The sequence below is a fragment of the Cydia amplana genome, chromosome 1, assembly GCF_948474715.1.
Source record: "Cydia amplana chromosome 1, ilCydAmpl1.1, whole genome shotgun sequence".
NCBI classification, from domain to species: domain Eukaryota; kingdom Metazoa; phylum Arthropoda; class Insecta; order Lepidoptera; family Tortricidae; genus Cydia; species Cydia amplana.
In genome coordinates this window covers 2,896,931-2,913,778 of record NC_086069.1, presented here as the reverse complement: position 1 = coordinate 2,913,778, position 16,848 = coordinate 2,896,931, and the positions used below count along the sequence as shown (strand labels likewise).

The following is a 16,848-nucleotide window of genomic DNA, read 5'->3' as shown; positions in this document are numbered from 1 at the left end:
TATTCATAATATTTGTTATTATAAAACATTTTATTCCTCGACACAAACAGTATTTTGACGTCAATTACGACGAGGTTGACACTTTTTCTTTGACTTGACTTTGACAGCCCTAGTGCTTACGTTACGATCAACGTCTTGTTTCCGGTTTTACACGGAAATGTTAAGCTTCGATATTAATCGATATACGATTGCTACGTATACGTATCGATCATTGTTACTTTATCGTAAAGTTAAGCTAGTACCACATCACTAACTTTGACAATTATTGAAAAAAAAATGTAAATTGTGCATTTGTGTTATTTGTGTTTTTATTTAGGTCCTAATAAAATAATATAATAAAATATATTCTGGTATAATTGTCCGATTATACACTAGTACATAAAATTGCACTAAACACACATGTCTGAACTGCAGAAAACCATAATGAAGAGTAAATTGCCGCCCCGTTGTCCAAAATCAGCAAGTGGAAAGTAATTATAATTTCATACATTTATGAATTGATTTGTATTATAATATTACTGTGTTTGATTGTGCTGGGAAATAGCATAATTATGGAACTTAGCTTAGGATCGTATTATGATAATGCAGTCGGCAATTTTGTTACTATTTTATGTTTACCATAGGTATTTTATTAATTTGACTTGACCGTTATTCGAAGCTTATTTAATTGGAGATAGGCAGCACGTTTCCCGCCGGGTATTGCTATCTCTTTCTATACCCCTTCCATGTTTCTCCCTCCACCTGGCAGTGGGGATGACATTGGTTCATTCCCAGATTTTAATTTGTTCTTCATTGGCGTCTAGTTTCCCGCCGCGGTTGGTCGCGCTCTCAAAAATATTATCCAGAACAAAGGATTGGAATTTATTTCGTAGTCTGGATATCAAGCGCGACGGTTAAGTCCACTAAGTTGTCATTATTACGGTATAGTATCTACTAATACCGAATTACATTTATTGTGTGCAACAATACACGTAAGTTCTAAACATTTTGAGATCAATTAATGCAAATTATATCCATTTTGAATTGGATAGTTACTTGGAATACCTTTTATGTATTCTACCCTCCAGTGATATAAGTAATAACTGTAAAGAATTAAATACTGGATCTTTAATTATTTGCCGTGAAAAATGTACCTACCCTCCATTTTATAATAAAATTCTTAAACGGTTTTACCGTTCGATCTTTGTTTATTGAATAGCATTTTAATACGGTTATTTTATTTAGAGTCATGGACGATACTAAGGGAGAGTGTAGCAAAGCCGGTTCTCAGGCAAAACCTACACGAAATCGTGACCGGTCGTCCAGTTCCAGTTCATCGAGTAGCAGCAGTTCTACTAGCTCCTGCAAGTCAGGCCCGAGGCGAAGACGGCACCGCAAGTCAAAGAAGAGGGGGGGCACAAAAAAGGAGCTACTTAAATTGACAAAACTCGTTAACAGCTTGCAGGCACAAATAGCAAGATTAAACGAATGTGTTCGTCCATACGATAATATTTCAGATATTTCAGATTGCAGTCGAGATCTTTATGTGGAAAATGAACCAGACCAGGCACCGCCTGTGCCCGTGGAACCAGAGCCGTTTGCTTTTGGACTCGGTACCAAATTAAAAGAACCGGCTATGCCAGGCACGTCAGAAGGTGAGTTAAAGCTATTGTGTGATATACAACGGTTGAATCATAACGAATGGTTTAATTTACGCTATGCAGAGATCCAAAAAGTGTATAATCACACGCCAGGCTATACTGACTTAGAAACTAACGACGAGGTTAGAGAGTATGATCAGAATCCTCACTTAGTGCAGGCAGATAGGGCTTTCGGTGCATTAACCTACTGTATGCTAAAACAGCAGGAGGCTTTACACGCAGCCGTGCAGGATGTGCTGACTTGGGCCCAGGGGAGCACGGAAATTGTACACGAGGCTCTTCGTGAAAAACTTAACAGTGTTTTTCTCAGTGGTGATTACTACAAGGTTTCTGAAGATTTTTTACAGGTTATATGTGGCCACAGAGCGGAAGTGATTCAAATGCGACGTAACGGAATCACAAAAAATGTCAAAGATAAGTTGGTTAAATCCGCTTTACGTAAGATTCCTCCATCAGGAACGTCACTGTTTAACGCTGAGGCATTTACGGCTGCAATCGAAAAATATGGCGGTGTACGAAAATGTTTCTGGCCATTACCTAAGACTCCTGCTTCGCAAGCAGGCCCTTCAAAGATGACAAGCGCGCCCTCGCAGGGTGCAGCGCCGCCAGCACCTCGTAAAGTACTCTCGCAGGGTACTCGCTATAATCAGGCACATGCTGCTGGTAATAACTACGAGAATTATGGCTATTCTGATAATAATATTCCACCCTCGCGGGGTGGCTACCATCATCCGTACCCTTCGCAAGGGTATCAAAATACATACAATCCTGCTCGCTCTAATACAAGGCCAATTCCTGGGTCCTCCTTTCGAGACCGTCAGCCAAGGGACTATCAGCAAAGAGGTCGAGGAGGACGTAAGCGCCCTCATTCCCCCGCGGGGCAGAGACAGAACAAGCGAAGGAGATATTGACTCGATACAGTTCAGGGCCGGCCGTTTAGCAAATTATTACAACATGTGGAGAGGAATGAACGCTCCAGACTTCTTGTTGCGGATAATAAAAGGGTATCGCATACCGTTCATACAAAAACCGCCTCTCCTTTATCCGAGTCTTCATCAGAGCAACTACGAGTGCCCACACTCGACCGAAATGACAGCTGTTATCAATCAAATGAAGACTCAAGGTATACTGGAAGTGGCAGAGCCCTCAGCCAGTTTTCTTTCCACAATTTTTCTCGTACCAAAGAGCGACGGCACTGCTCGTCCTATTTTCAACCTAAAGGCCCTGAACAGATTTGTATTGACAGAACGCTTCAGTTTATTAAACGTTCATCGCATACCGGATTTTCTTCAACCAAGAGATTGGTTGTGCAAAATAGACCTGTCGCAGGCTTATTTTCATCTACCAGTTGCCCAAGCGCACAGAAGATTCTTGCGTCTTATCTACAGGCAAGAATTACTAGAAATGACCTGTTTGCCATTTGGTTTAAGCACAGCGCCCAAGGTTTTTGCGTCAATCACCAACTGGATTGCACAAACGCTGAGAAAGGAGGATATACGAGTAGTTGTATACCTCGACGACTTCCTGATTGCCCACCAGGTCAAAGAGACTCTTGTCAACCACGTAAACATAGCCCTAACAAGACTAGAATCACTGGGATGGATAGTCAACTACGAGAAATCAGTCCTGAAACCTCAGAGAGGTCTGGTGTATTTGGGCGTTTATTGGGACCCGTGGTCCAATCAGAAGTATCTGCCGAAAGACAAAGTACCCAAGTTAATCTCGCAGATACGTCAAATGTTAAACACCAACAAGACAAACCGGAAGGAGTTGGAGAAATTGGTGGGACTCCTAAACTTTGCGAGTTTCGTGGTTCACTTGGGAAGGCTAAACTATCGAGCCTTATTAAATCTCCTAAATCGGATACCAGAAGTTTCGAAAAGGATATATGCGATACCTCAAAATGCGAGGGACGATCTAGTATGGTGGATGAACAATTGTCTTTGCGCGTCTCCAATTCATGTACCACCTGCGTCTCATTTTCTGACAACCGACGCATCAGATCTTGCGTGGGGAGCGCAACTAGATTATCAGTCTCTCTGGGGTCTCTGGACGAGTGCGGAAAAAGAGTTGCACTGCAATCAAAAGGAGATGCTTGCCATTCTAAACGTTTTGGAAGATCGTTGTCAGTTCCTGTCTCACTCGACGGTCCTAGTTCAGAGCGACAACAAGACTGTTATAGCTTACCTCCGCAATCAGGGAGGAACAAGGTCAACACCTCTCTTACAGCTAACGTACGGAGTCTTCCAATTGCTGGAGCAGTATCAGATCCAACTAAGCCTGTTTTACTTACCGGGGAGGTACAACAGTCACGCGGATCATCTATCGAGATTGCGTGCACCTCCGGAATGGCATCTTCTTCCAGAATGCACGGAGCGAGTATTTTCCAAGTGGGGAGTACCAGTAATAGATCTGTTTGCTTCGGCGAGAGCTCATGTCGTAATCAACTATGTATCGATAGACCAAAACGATCACGAAGCCCTGTTTCACGACGCCTTTTCAAGGGTTTGGAATTTCGAACTGGCATGGATTTTTCCACCCCCGTACTTGATACCGAAGGTGCTGGCTCACCTAAACCAAGCTTCAGGAACATTTCTGATGATAGTTCCTCGATGGCACCGTGTTTTCTGGCGTGCGGATCTCAAGGCTCGTGCCATAGCCGCACCCTTTACTCTACGTCACCTAGACAAGGTTTTACTGGACGTGACCACAAATCTTCCGCCCTCGAATGTTCACGAGATGACGCTAGAAGTCTGGAAGTGTGGGGGTGGTCGGAAAGTCTAACGGGCTGGAATTCTGAACAAATTTCCCTTCTTCAATCCTCTTGGCGTGCCTCTACACGCAAGACGTATAATACAGCCTGGAAGAAGTGGGTAGTTTGGTCGACGCAGCATAAAGTAAATACTACACAACCTTCGGGTGCAGATGTTGCCAAATACTTAACTGACCTTTATTTGATTGACAAATTATCTTACAAGACAATTCTTTTATACAAATCTGTAGTATCGACTCTTTGTAATGCGGAGTCTGCGGAAAGATTAAGTACTCATGTCCTTGTTAAGCATGTGTTAAAATCCATAGCATTAAGAAATCCAATAGATAAAAAACCTCCGATTTGGAATGTGGAAGTCCTGATTGATTATCTTAGAAAATCTAAAATTAACCATGACAATATTTTTGAGGTTTGCAGAAGAACTGCATTGCTCCTCCTTCTCTGCTCGGGCAGAAGAATACACGATCTTACGTTGCTAAATATTGATTGTAATCACTGCGTATTCTCGGATGGTTCAATAATTTTTTGGCCTATGTTCGGGTCTAAAACTGATTGCGCGGATTACAGACAATCAGGGTGGAGATTACTTGCTAATAAGTCGTGTCAAAATCTTGAGCCTGTTTTTTGGATTAAACAAACAGTCTCGCTATTAAAAGGTAGAAGAGAATCGGCGAATTGTAATAGCCTCTTTATTTCTTTGAGAGGTGATGTTAAAGTTGCATCGCGTGCTCTGATTGCAGGTTGGATTAAATCCGTGTTTAGGGAGGCAGGCATAACGGCAACACCTGGAAGCATTCGTGCTGCTGTAGCCTCTAAGAATTGGGTGGATAATTGTTCTGTAGAAGATATTCTGTCACGAGGTAATTGGCGCTCTGAAAACACGTTTAAAAATTATTACAGACGTGAGGTTATGCCTGCGCCCTCCTTGAATAAACCAATGAATATATCAAATTTGTTTGCAGCAGTTGATTAGATCTAATTAAAAAATAACTAATAAATATTAGTTAGTCCTAAAGATATTCTGATCGTTATACATATTTAGGACTACTTGGTGTTAACAAAAACTTTGATTGAGAAATTTGGTGTCAACTATTGTTGATTACTCTAATAACCCTTACGGTTTTAAAATTGTAATAATCTTACTTTGATTACGAAGTACTAATCCATTGAAGTTCAGGTAGCAATACTTGCTAGTCGTGTTCAAGAGATCTTAATTGCCATTGCTTTATGTTTGTATTACAATATCTCTGATGATTTTTAAAAATCCATTTATTGAAACTATACCATGTATCATCGTATGAACCCTTCATTAAAAATTGAAGTTTGATAATTCTCTTGTTTATTTTCAAACAATCTAGCAAAAATGATTTCATGCCACAAGTGGTATACATTTTATAGAACCCTTGTCACATTGGCATCTTAATTCCTCCACCAGGCGATAACAAACATGTCTCAATTAAATAAGCTTCGAATAACGGTCAAGTCAAATTAATAGACGCGTTTTACCTACCATTAAAACGCATATTAATTTACTTACCTTATTCGAAGCTTATGAGTAAACTCTGCCTGGTTTAATTTCGATCCAATGAAGAACAAATTAAAATCTGGGAATGAACCAATGTCATCCCCACTGCCAGGTGGAGGGAGAAACATGGAAGGGGTATAGAAAGAGATAGCAATACCCGGCGGGAAACGTGCTGCCTATCTCCAATTAAATAAGCTTCGAATAAGGTAAGTAAATTAATATGCGTTTTAATGGTAGGTAAAACGCGTCTATTATTTACTAGTAGCCGGTATTTCAGTCTTATGATTATATAGAATAAAGATATACTTTATTATTATTTGGCGTTTTCCTTATCTCTAAAGTTATAAATGTTATAATATGAAAATGGAAGGAACAACCTTCAGATTGGAATTGATACCATCAAATTGAGCCATAAGTTTTGTAATTGGCTCAACCATTTTCACTGTAATTTTATTGAACTATAGTAACTATTCACAGATTAAAAACCACCTAGGGTTTCAGTATAAGCTTTCAGTTAATTTAATTAATTAAAGTTGAAAACCTCTGTAGCTGTACCTCCATAGTATATAATCATGGTAATAAAAGAGTCAAGCATGTAAGTTCAGTCAACTATTACATTGTGTTATTTTATTGATTCTGGGACGTAATAACATACATCAGATCAGACATTTAACATCCTGAAATAAGTAATGTGCAAGAATAGCTTTGGTTTACAAAAATTTGGTTTTGAGTATTGATAATTTTTTAACTCAAAATGCAATTTTTTCAGACTGGCTCCATTTGGAATGGCCCGTCGTAAGGATTATAGCCCTGTGCCGTGGCAGCAGTACTTTGAGAAGTATGTGGACGTGGAGACGGAAAGCGGAAGGTTCAGGGTGTATTTATCACCAGAGCCGGACCACTCAAGCAGGCCTCGGTTGGTGACATTGCATGGCGGAGGGTATTCTGGCTTGAGCTGGGCGCTTTTCACAGTAAGTTTCAGTTTTAATATAACTGTAGGTACCTAGTCAAAACAATGTTTGTATCTTTGAATGAATTGTCTATAAATTTACTCAAATAAAACAGTTGATGTAAAAACACACCATTCAATAATATAATTTTATTATAGAGTCTGTTCGGAAAGAGAAGAGTTGTGGATTGTATTGGGCCCCATACATTCCACGACTCTTCTCTTTCCGCACAGACTACACTCTTTATGATAAATTACTAACTAGCAAACCTGGATTACCTAGGTATCATTTTGTCTATAGTTAGGTAACAGATACATACACAATTACCTGAATTGATAACACTTTATTGTATAATATAATATGATTGAGTAGAAAATGAAACGTGTAAAAACCATCTGTTGATGGCAAAATCTTACAAGTTGTGTATAACTCTGTTTTCAGGAAGAAATAACGAACATGATCCACTGCCAAGTGATCTCCATGGACATCAGAGGGCACGGAGAAACACAGGCTGACAACCCGGACGATCTCAGCGCTGATACTTTAGTGAAGTAAGCATGATTTTTTGTGAGCATAATGTTAATTTGTGGTGTCGTTGTTATTTACTTATTACCTTCATTGTGACGTTGATTTCATGCAATTGTGCTATTAAATAGAATTATGTATAAGCCATATATTAAAGCATTGATGCATCTAGATCAGCTTTTAAGTTTTTAAATTTTATTTTATTACATAATTTAGATTAAAAAAATTAATGAATGATGGGCATGATGGCTAATAGCAAAAGTAGGAATTGATTTCTTGTAGTGTCCTGTTAATAGTTTAAATCTTGTTTTTAAATCCCATGCTAAAATTACAGCCTAATTTGACCAACCGATCTGTTATTCTAGTACAAAATGTATACAAAAGCAGGATGATTAGTAAATCTGCTAATCAAACTGTATTTTAGGTGTTAGCTCAGATTTTTGTACTCTTTAAACTCGTTAGTCGCACTCCAATTAAAATTTTAATGTCCAACTGAAGTCCTTCCTTCCTTTGATTGGTTTCGGATGAAACTAAAGCGAGGCGACAATAGTAGCATAGATTGTTAGAAGAACTGCTGTACCATGTTCTACTGACATGCTCAGTAGATGTCCCATTATGGAAAGGTCTTATAACTACCATAAAATGCAAGTTTGGTTCATTTAAATACAAAAAACCTAGAATTTTAAGAGTGAATCAGGAGACCGTAACTATAGCAACGTGTGACAAGAAAAAGTTGATTAACCCAAGATCGAATGGTCGGACACTATATAATTTACCTACTTGGAGCCCTTGCAAATAAATTTTGTTATTTAATTCTCAACCAGGGACGTAGAACAAGTTCTACACAAGCTGTTTGGCGAAGAATTACCCCCCATAGTTCTAGTGGGGCACTCTATGGGTGGCGCTGTGGCGGTCCGAGCCGCATTACTACCGTCACTGGAGCCCTATGTCCACGGTATCGCCGTCATCGACGTTGTAGAAGGTAAGGGTTGACCCGGGTAAGGATTACCCCCCTAGTGGGGAGGCAGTCGATGATGGAATCTCCAGTAGTTAGTCGACGTCTACGACTTTATGAAGTGTTTCGAAACTAACAATGAAATCCTAATTTTAAAAACCTTGACATGACTATAACAGCGCCATTTCTAAATGTGTCCCTCAATGCATCACATGGCGACCCTGCCAGATTTAGAAGCTGGAACTTCTGATCCCAACTGACGTGGAACCAGGCGTGGCTCACTCCGTGATTTCGTCGCGTCGCTACAAGTACATGCGGCTCGCACCAATTTTGGTGTCTAACCATAGTAGTTGCCGCGCACCGCTACGGAACGGAAACCTGCTCGCGCTTGCGCCACCTAGCGGTCATATCTGTCGCAATAGACGCGTTTTGTTAGAAAGTGTATCTTTTATACCCAATACTATTATTTAGGGCTCATTTAGACGGTGCGAGAACTCGCATGCCGAGTTTCATTACATTGCGTCATTTGATCGGTCGGCTGAATTGATGTAACCTCAATGGTTCGCAATGTAACTAAAATCGTATACGAGTTCGCGCGCCGTCTAAATGAGCCCTTATTCTGTGGTGGAAGGTGGAACCAATGCCAAGTCTGCTTTAGTGTGATGTTTATTAAGAGCCAACAGGAGCTAAGATTTAAATATTTTAGGTAAATATACCCGTCTCGCTATCGGAAGCGGCTCTTAAAACTAGTGCGATAAGGACAAGGCGAAAAATCCTGCGTAAAAATCTCAGAAATCGAGGTTTCGTACTAGACTGTTTCCTCCTCCAAAGCTTAACCAATTGTAACCAAATTTGGAAATCTAAATGATTATGACATTATCTGTGTCGGACCGTTTTGCTTTTTTGACTAATTGATATCAGTTTTGAATAGCACGCCTCTCATTGCGGCATAGTCAATTAGGCCATTTTGGCCATTTTTGAAGGGCTCTAGCGCCTTAAAAAACAAAAATATCAAAAAAAGCAAAACGGTCCGACACAGATATTGACAATATTAATCTGTTTTGAAAAAATCATTGCTCTAGCTTCAAAACCCACGGAGGAAACAGTCGAGTACGTTTGTATGGAGAAATGACCACTCCTGTTGGCTCTTAAACGTGTATTTCAAATCGGTGCAGGCACGGCGATGGACGCGCTGGCCAGCATGCAGAGCTTCCTGCGCGGCCGCCCCACGCACTTCCGCAGCATCGAGCACGCTGTCGAGTGGTGGTACGTCACATATCATCGTTCATTATCTTTCTTTTTAATAATTAGATACTTTTTTAATATAATTGTGTTCCCTGCACTGTATTCCAATCACTGTTTTGATAACAAACATGCATGAAACTTTTTAACAAACTACCAAAATCTATAAGAGAACTACCTGTACGTAGATTTAGAAATAAATTGATGAATAGTCAATGACTGATAAAAGCTATTACAGTTACAACCAGATTTGTAGTCGTTTTAAGATTTTTACATGCTAGTACAACCTGTATAGTACAAATAGCAGAATAAGCAACCAATAGGGATGTTGACAATTTTTTGGAACTGGTTTCATTTTGTAGATAGACACGTAATAATTACAGAAAAAAATATTAAAAAAATATATTCATTAATTTTGAATAAAAAAACATGTATAATAAGTTTCGTGTTTAAATTTCGCGCCTGAACGCTCCAAACTGTCACGTGATCTTGATGACGTAACGGCGTTTTAAACAAACTGCTGTCAGTAATTTTTTTAAATTCTTTATATGGCAACTGACAATTATTTTTAAAGCCTTAACACACTACCGCATCGGACAGCGACCTTCTTTCTCGCTCTAACTTATAGCTGCGTCCTTAACGCACCACCTTACACACTATCGACTCGTGCGCCGCACCGCACCAAGATCGCGTTTCGGTACGATAATCTGTAGACACTTATGCTTTGGTTTCCTCCGATAGCGGTGCCGTCATATAGCGGCCGTCTCCATACAAATACTACGACACCCATATTTAGCCGTATTATTTAGTATGGAGACGGCCGCTATATGACGGCACCGCTATCGGAGGAAACCAAAGCTTTAGGCAGGTTTTATAACTTGTCTTTGGTGATTCCACTGTGATTACGTCACGCGCTCCGATTGGCGTTTGCAGTCACGTGATACTGGGCATTATTTTAAATACTTTTGATTATTTTTAATTAATTTATTACGCATATTTACATTTGCAAAATATGATTTTCCGCGTTCTAATATTCCCTGCTATGGTAAAAACATAACATATTATATATTCGCGATTCATGTTAACATCCCTATTGTCACTTATCACCTAAGACACTATTTGTACCAAACTATTTATTTTTTGCAAATAAATACTTACTTCATTTAGATGTTATAATGGCCTGTTTAAGTTACACCATAGAGAAAAAAATACATAGAGTGCTCACTCCATACATCAGTTTTAGTACCAAAAAGACTATTAGCATCTAGTATCGAGTAGCGGAACTATCAGTACTGCTACTTGACAATAGATGTAGCACCGACCGGAAAGTCTTATGCTGTTGAGATAAGACTTTCCGGTCGGTGCGACATCTATTGTCAAGTAGCAGTACTGATAGTTCCGCTACTCGATGCTAGATGTAGCCACTGAAATTAATAGTCTGAACTGATGTATGGAGTGAGCACTCTTGTCTTACTTATTTCTCTATGGTTACACCAACTTAAACAATGTTGTAATTGGTTTTCATCAATGATGTGATGTGATCACGATTACTTTGCAAACAAAGAAATAAGAAAAAGTTTGTACAAACAACGTTGTTTAGAGTAATTTTTCCAAGTAGGTTACCCTGTTAAACTAGCTAGTTTTATTTTTTCAGCGTCAGAAGTGGCCAAGTCAGAAACGTGGATTCTGCCAAGGTGTCAATGCCGAGCCAAATCGTTAAGTAAGTGTTATTAAACATAAGCCTCCGTCCACAACTTTGGTGGCGTAGGTCGTGCATTTTTAAACCCATTTTCATCCTTTTAGGGGCTTTCGTTTTGAATTCATTCGTCTTAAAAACAATAAAGTTAAAAAAAAAACGGATTTCTCAAAATATGCCTCTTATTATTTTATTACATTTATCAGCATCCATCTATCATCAATTTAACCAGATGTGACGAAAACCGTTTTGGGAGAGAATGTGCGAGTATAATAAAAATGCATAAGTCATCATGGGGGTTGAAAATACACTTTGTATATGTAGATTAATTAGGTATGCCTATAATAGCTGAAGTACCTTATATTTCATCAGTATCCCAGTTATGACAATGCGGACGACAGCTGTATTCGCAAACACATACAGACGACCTCGACGAGTTGAATGTGACGTTTTCACGATTGTCACTAGTATTTAAGCATAAATTGGATAATTACCATTGTATCAATCAAATTAGCATAAGTTTTATAAATCAAATAAAATAAAATAGCCTTTTATTTCGACCATTTTTTTTTTTTTGATGTGTAGTTTTGTCACATTGCTTATTGAATATTTGTCAAAATAGACCTGTCAAACATATTTAGTACATTATTTAAATTTATATTTAGATTAAATTAAATTTGATTGTCATTTATCAAATCAGTTCATAGTTGACATCGGTCGACTTGCCTCCCGGCATAGGCATACAACTATTTATAATTAACAATATTGAGATAATTTAGTTCAGTAATTTGACATTGGTACACATTGTCATTTTTTTTCTCTTCAACATGATTCTATACTGCTTATTTAATATTTGTAATTTAATTTTGTAATAAATATTTGAATGCTGAAATTCCAGCCAGACATGTAAAGAACTGAATTTGTATATATTGACATCTTATGTATAACTCGTGTTTTATCAAATAAACGATTATCTTATCTTATCTTATCTTATAGGCCTCCCCTAAGACCTTCCATTCCTCTCTGTTAGTCGCTCTTCTTGTCCATGTCCAGGTTGGTCCAGCGATAGCATAAGTTTTAAACAAAAAAAAATATTATCTTATCTTATCTTATCTTATTGCAGCGTCGAGACGAACCTTCTCGCGACGAACGAGCTGGCGACGCGCACGGCGGAGGCGCCGCAGTTGCCGGCGCCCATGGCGCTCGCGCGCGCCGCCGACTGCATCGCCGAGGAGCCCGAGCACGCCGACGCCGACGCCGACGCCGACGCCGACTACACGCCGCCGCCGACCGCGCCGCCCACGCCGCCCACGCGCGGCGACGGGGACACCAACATGAGGTGATATATACCAACAGAGGTGAATCGTCCGCAGTTGTGACGAGTCATCTCGCCACGAACGCACGCGAGCCGCACGCGCCGGCACCTCATTTTAATTCCAACCATTATTCCTTTAGAACGATAAGTTGATAACACTATAAAGATGAGAAATTAAGATTATTTTTGCATTTAATAAATCCACCCTGTCTTTGTCAGTATAAAAAAGCGAAATTCAAATCTATGGGAGGACGACCCCGCCTACATTTTTTAGGGTTCCGTAGCCAAATGACAAAAAACGGAACCCTTATAGATTCGTCATGTCTGTCTGTCTGTCCGTCTGTCTGTCCGTCCGTATGTCACAGCCACTTTTTTCCGAAACTATAAGAACTATACTGTTGAAACTTGGTAAGTAGATGTATTCTGTGAACCGCATTAAGATTTTCACACAAAAATAGAAAAAAAAAACAATAAATTTTTGGGGTTCCCCATACTTCGAACTGAAACTCAAAAAATTTTTTTTTTCATCAAACCCATACGTGTGGGGTATCTATGGATAGGTCTTCAAAAATGATATTGAGGTTTCTAATATCATTTTTTTCTAAACTGAATAGTTTGCGCGAGAGACACTTCCAAAGTGGTAAAATGTGTCCCCCCCCACCCTGTAACTTCTAAAATAAGAGAATGATAAAACTAAAAAAAATATATGATGTACATTACCATGTAAACTTCCACCGAAAATTGGTTTGAACGAGATCTAGTAAGTAGTTTTTTTTTATACGTCATAAATCGCCTAAATACGGAACCCTTCATGGGCGAGTCCGACTCGCACCTGGCCGCTTTTTTAAATTTGCCGCCTTATTCTACTGATGGAAATAGCTTGCCGAGCGATATTTATAAAAACATGACAACGATACATTGTAGATACAAATGGCGCATCGACCTGTCGAAGACGGAGCGCTACTGGTCGGGCTGGTTCCAGGGGCTCTCGGGGCGGTTCCTGTCCGTGCGCGCGCCGCGCCTTCTGCTGCTGGCCTCTATCGAGGGGCTGGACCGGGAGCTCACCATCGGACAGATGCAAGGTGAGACGCTGCTCTCTATTGTAGCCGCCATAATTTTCTTTACCGTTGATGTTTATTTAAGTCGTAAATAGTTATTTGTACAACAAAAGATCATAGTTTGATATTTCTTAGATTATTTTGAGTCCCGTGCAAGCGAAAGATTCTATACTAATAATAACACCAGCTCGGAACACTCGCTACGCTCGTGAATCTAATTTAGAATCTTGAGCGTAGTAAGGGACTCAAAAGCGCACGAGATGTAAATAACTTTGATCTCGTGGAGTTCACAAAACTTTTCACCTCAGCAGTGAGAACATATTAGAGAACCCGAAAAATGTATTCCTTCTTCATCACTTTCCACTGGGTGAGCAAAATTGCGTTTTGCTCATTTTGTCTCACTCAGTGAGCAAAATGCGATTTTGCTCACTGTTTTTAAGTAGCAAAGTACCCTTGTTCGAGCTGCTGAGGTGAAAAAGTTAATTTCATTGTTTAATTTTATACTTGAACTAAACACGACGCCCCGACGGTCTTACAGTTGAAAATAGTTTGGAATTGTTTAGTTTTAGTGTCTATCTATCTGCCAAGGTGTTAGTTTCTTTCAAACTTGAAACTTCATAGGTACTTCCTAAATTGTATCTCAAGTAAAATAAGTTATCATTCAAATACATCAAAAAAATTAATATATTTTCAGGCAAGTTCCAAATGCAAGTATTGACGCGATGCGGCCACGCGGTGCACGAGGATACTCCCGGAGAGGTACGTTCGATTTACACCAGTCGGCAATACAGTAGCTATTTGTAAACAATAGGCTACATGACTAATTTTCATTTATGGTATCAATCGATCGGGTTTGTTTTTAGGATCAAATGTCTATATGGGACCCATTGCATTAAATTAAAGAACACAAAAGTCAGAAATTGTAGTCAAAGGCCGACAGTCGCACTTCACTCGCGAAACGCCCTAAACAAAACGATAAGGGAACGTGACGTCAAGGTCTCCGGGAGCCCATCTTGTAGTATGGACAAAACAAGAAAATAGCGTTTTTGTCGGCGAAATATTGCGTATATGTATATAGTCGCTATACAATATTTTTTTGGATGAAATGTAAGGAATCGAATGGTACCCTTACTTTTATCGTTTTTGGAAGTTAAAAAAAAAACTTAAATTTTGAAACTTTCAGGTTCTGTATCTTTGTAATTTTTCAATATTTTATTTTAATATCCACATTATTATGATAAATTGCTCGTTTGGTATCTATTTTACTAAATTTTGTTATAAAATTCAACATGTGTCATCCCTATTTGGGGCGTTCCCCAAAAGATCTGACACACATCCCGCACACGTAGTTAGTTAGTTAGTGTTTCTGGGCATTTTCCGCAAATCGACAACCATTGTGCCTATTTTGCGTGAAACGAGGTAGCGCTACTCTAACCACCCCAGCTCCTCCATGAAACCTAGCAGTGTTTTCAGGTTGCTGACTGCCTCTTTTAGTGTGCTCGGAGTTCCTAGGTATTTGTTCCTGTATGTTTCTACCTGTTTGCAGTCTAGGAGTATGTGTTTTGTTGTTTCCTCTTCTTCCATGCATGCTCTGCACACGTAACACGAGTTTGACTGTGACAGATGTAACTTACCCGTGTTTCCGTCAGGTGGCGCGCGTGATCGCCTTGTTCCTGCTGCGGCACCGCGTCACGGAGGCCACGGAGGCCGGCGAGGCGCTGCACCTGGCCTCCACGCCCGGCTGCTAGGGGCCGCTCAAACCTCACCGAGAGGCCACTACACGTGGGGATCTTTTGCTCACTCGGTTCGAGATTATTAAATTATTTCAACTAAAATATTAAAAAAATAGTAATATAAACATGTCATTGGGTCTTCGATCAACACGGGCTTCCGACACGTTGGAAGGGATAGGCCCAAGCGATATCTTGACATTCAAATCATTCTGCCATTTTTCGCGGGGCGGGGGGGAACGTGCACACAGTCGCACTTCTCACACACTTACATACAAAATCCAATCTGTAATGACGACACAAATACATAGAAAATGACACCCTACACAGACAAATCTTGCACACCTCGATCTGTTTTTCTGTACGGACGAGTCACAAGTGTCACAACACGCACACTAACACATTTTCATCAAGAGATGAGAAGTCCGATTTGTCGCTCGACCGATCCGCAATTTGTACTGGGCGAGAAAAATCGATAAATCTAACAATTACATGAAACTAAAATATACTAATTGTGTTTAAATGTAATTAAACGTATGATATGTAAAAAAAATATTACATGTGAAATGTAACACCTTCTTTTTGCAAATTTGATGTCCCCGACCTCTTTTTACAACAAAAAACCGAGCAATTGGCATTTTTTCTGCTGCTGTGTTCACTAGCGCGTCTGGACTCGGTCTAGTTTAAAATCCGAGCGCAACTAGTTTTGTTACCCGCGCTAGATCAGTTGATCTTGTACCTAGGCAGAGGGGAAATAGTGCGAATTCAGCGTCCCTTCCGTGTTGGTCGAAGCATTGGGTAAACTACTATTTGAAATTCTTAAATCATTCTGAATTTATCAAACATTGTTTCCTACATAGTTGAATTTAGGGGTGGGACCAATATTATTCACTTTACTGCAAGTACGAAATGACAACATTACTAAAAAAAACAGAAAAACTGAAACCACCTCGAGATTAATTTTCTACATATACTTGGTCAAGCAAATCTTGCCAGTAGAAAAAGGCGGCAAATTTGAAAAATCGCGGGTTAGCAACACTGTTTGAATTGTTCGAAAATCGGGTGTCATTTATATCTTATATATGGAACTGTTTTCGTTACATATCATCGTTGTTCGATGTACAGTCACCTGCAATAATATGTTAGTCTTCGAAGGCCGCAAAAATATGTGACACGCTCTTATGGCTCTACAAATAAGATCGTGTCAGATATTTTTGCGGCCTTTGTTGTGTATCAATATCCTTAAACCAACAGCTACAACGCATGCTAAATAAATAAATATTGAATACATAAGCATCTGACCCAATCGTCTCCAGATATCAATACCTACCCCTTTTGATAGGCATATAATTTTTATAAATCATTAGAATGGTATTGATAAAAGTCTGATCGACAATACACAGGCTCATTTGATTAGTATTATTTAACTAAATCCTACG

At 39.5% G+C, this 16,848-nt stretch overlaps 1 protein-coding gene across 1 annotated transcript; it reads left to right on the top strand.

Moving 5' to 3' along the window:
* The first annotated feature begins 300 nt into the window (after positions 1 to 300).
* On the top strand, positions 301 to 15,433 carry LOC134657429 (protein phosphatase methylesterase 1). The gene is made up of 10 exons (XM_063513016.1): positions 301 to 470; positions 6,708 to 6,909; positions 7,330 to 7,439; positions 8,238 to 8,395; positions 9,544 to 9,634; positions 11,265 to 11,330; positions 12,430 to 12,645; positions 13,546 to 13,703; positions 14,374 to 14,438; positions 15,329 to 15,433. Exons 1-10 carry the CDS (start codon positions 400 to 402, stop codon positions 15,425 to 15,427), a joined length of 1,236 nt encoding a protein of 411 aa, XP_063369086.1. The 5' UTR covers positions 301 to 399; the 3' UTR covers positions 15,428 to 15,433.
* Positions 15,434 to 16,848: the final 1,415 nt, after the last annotated feature.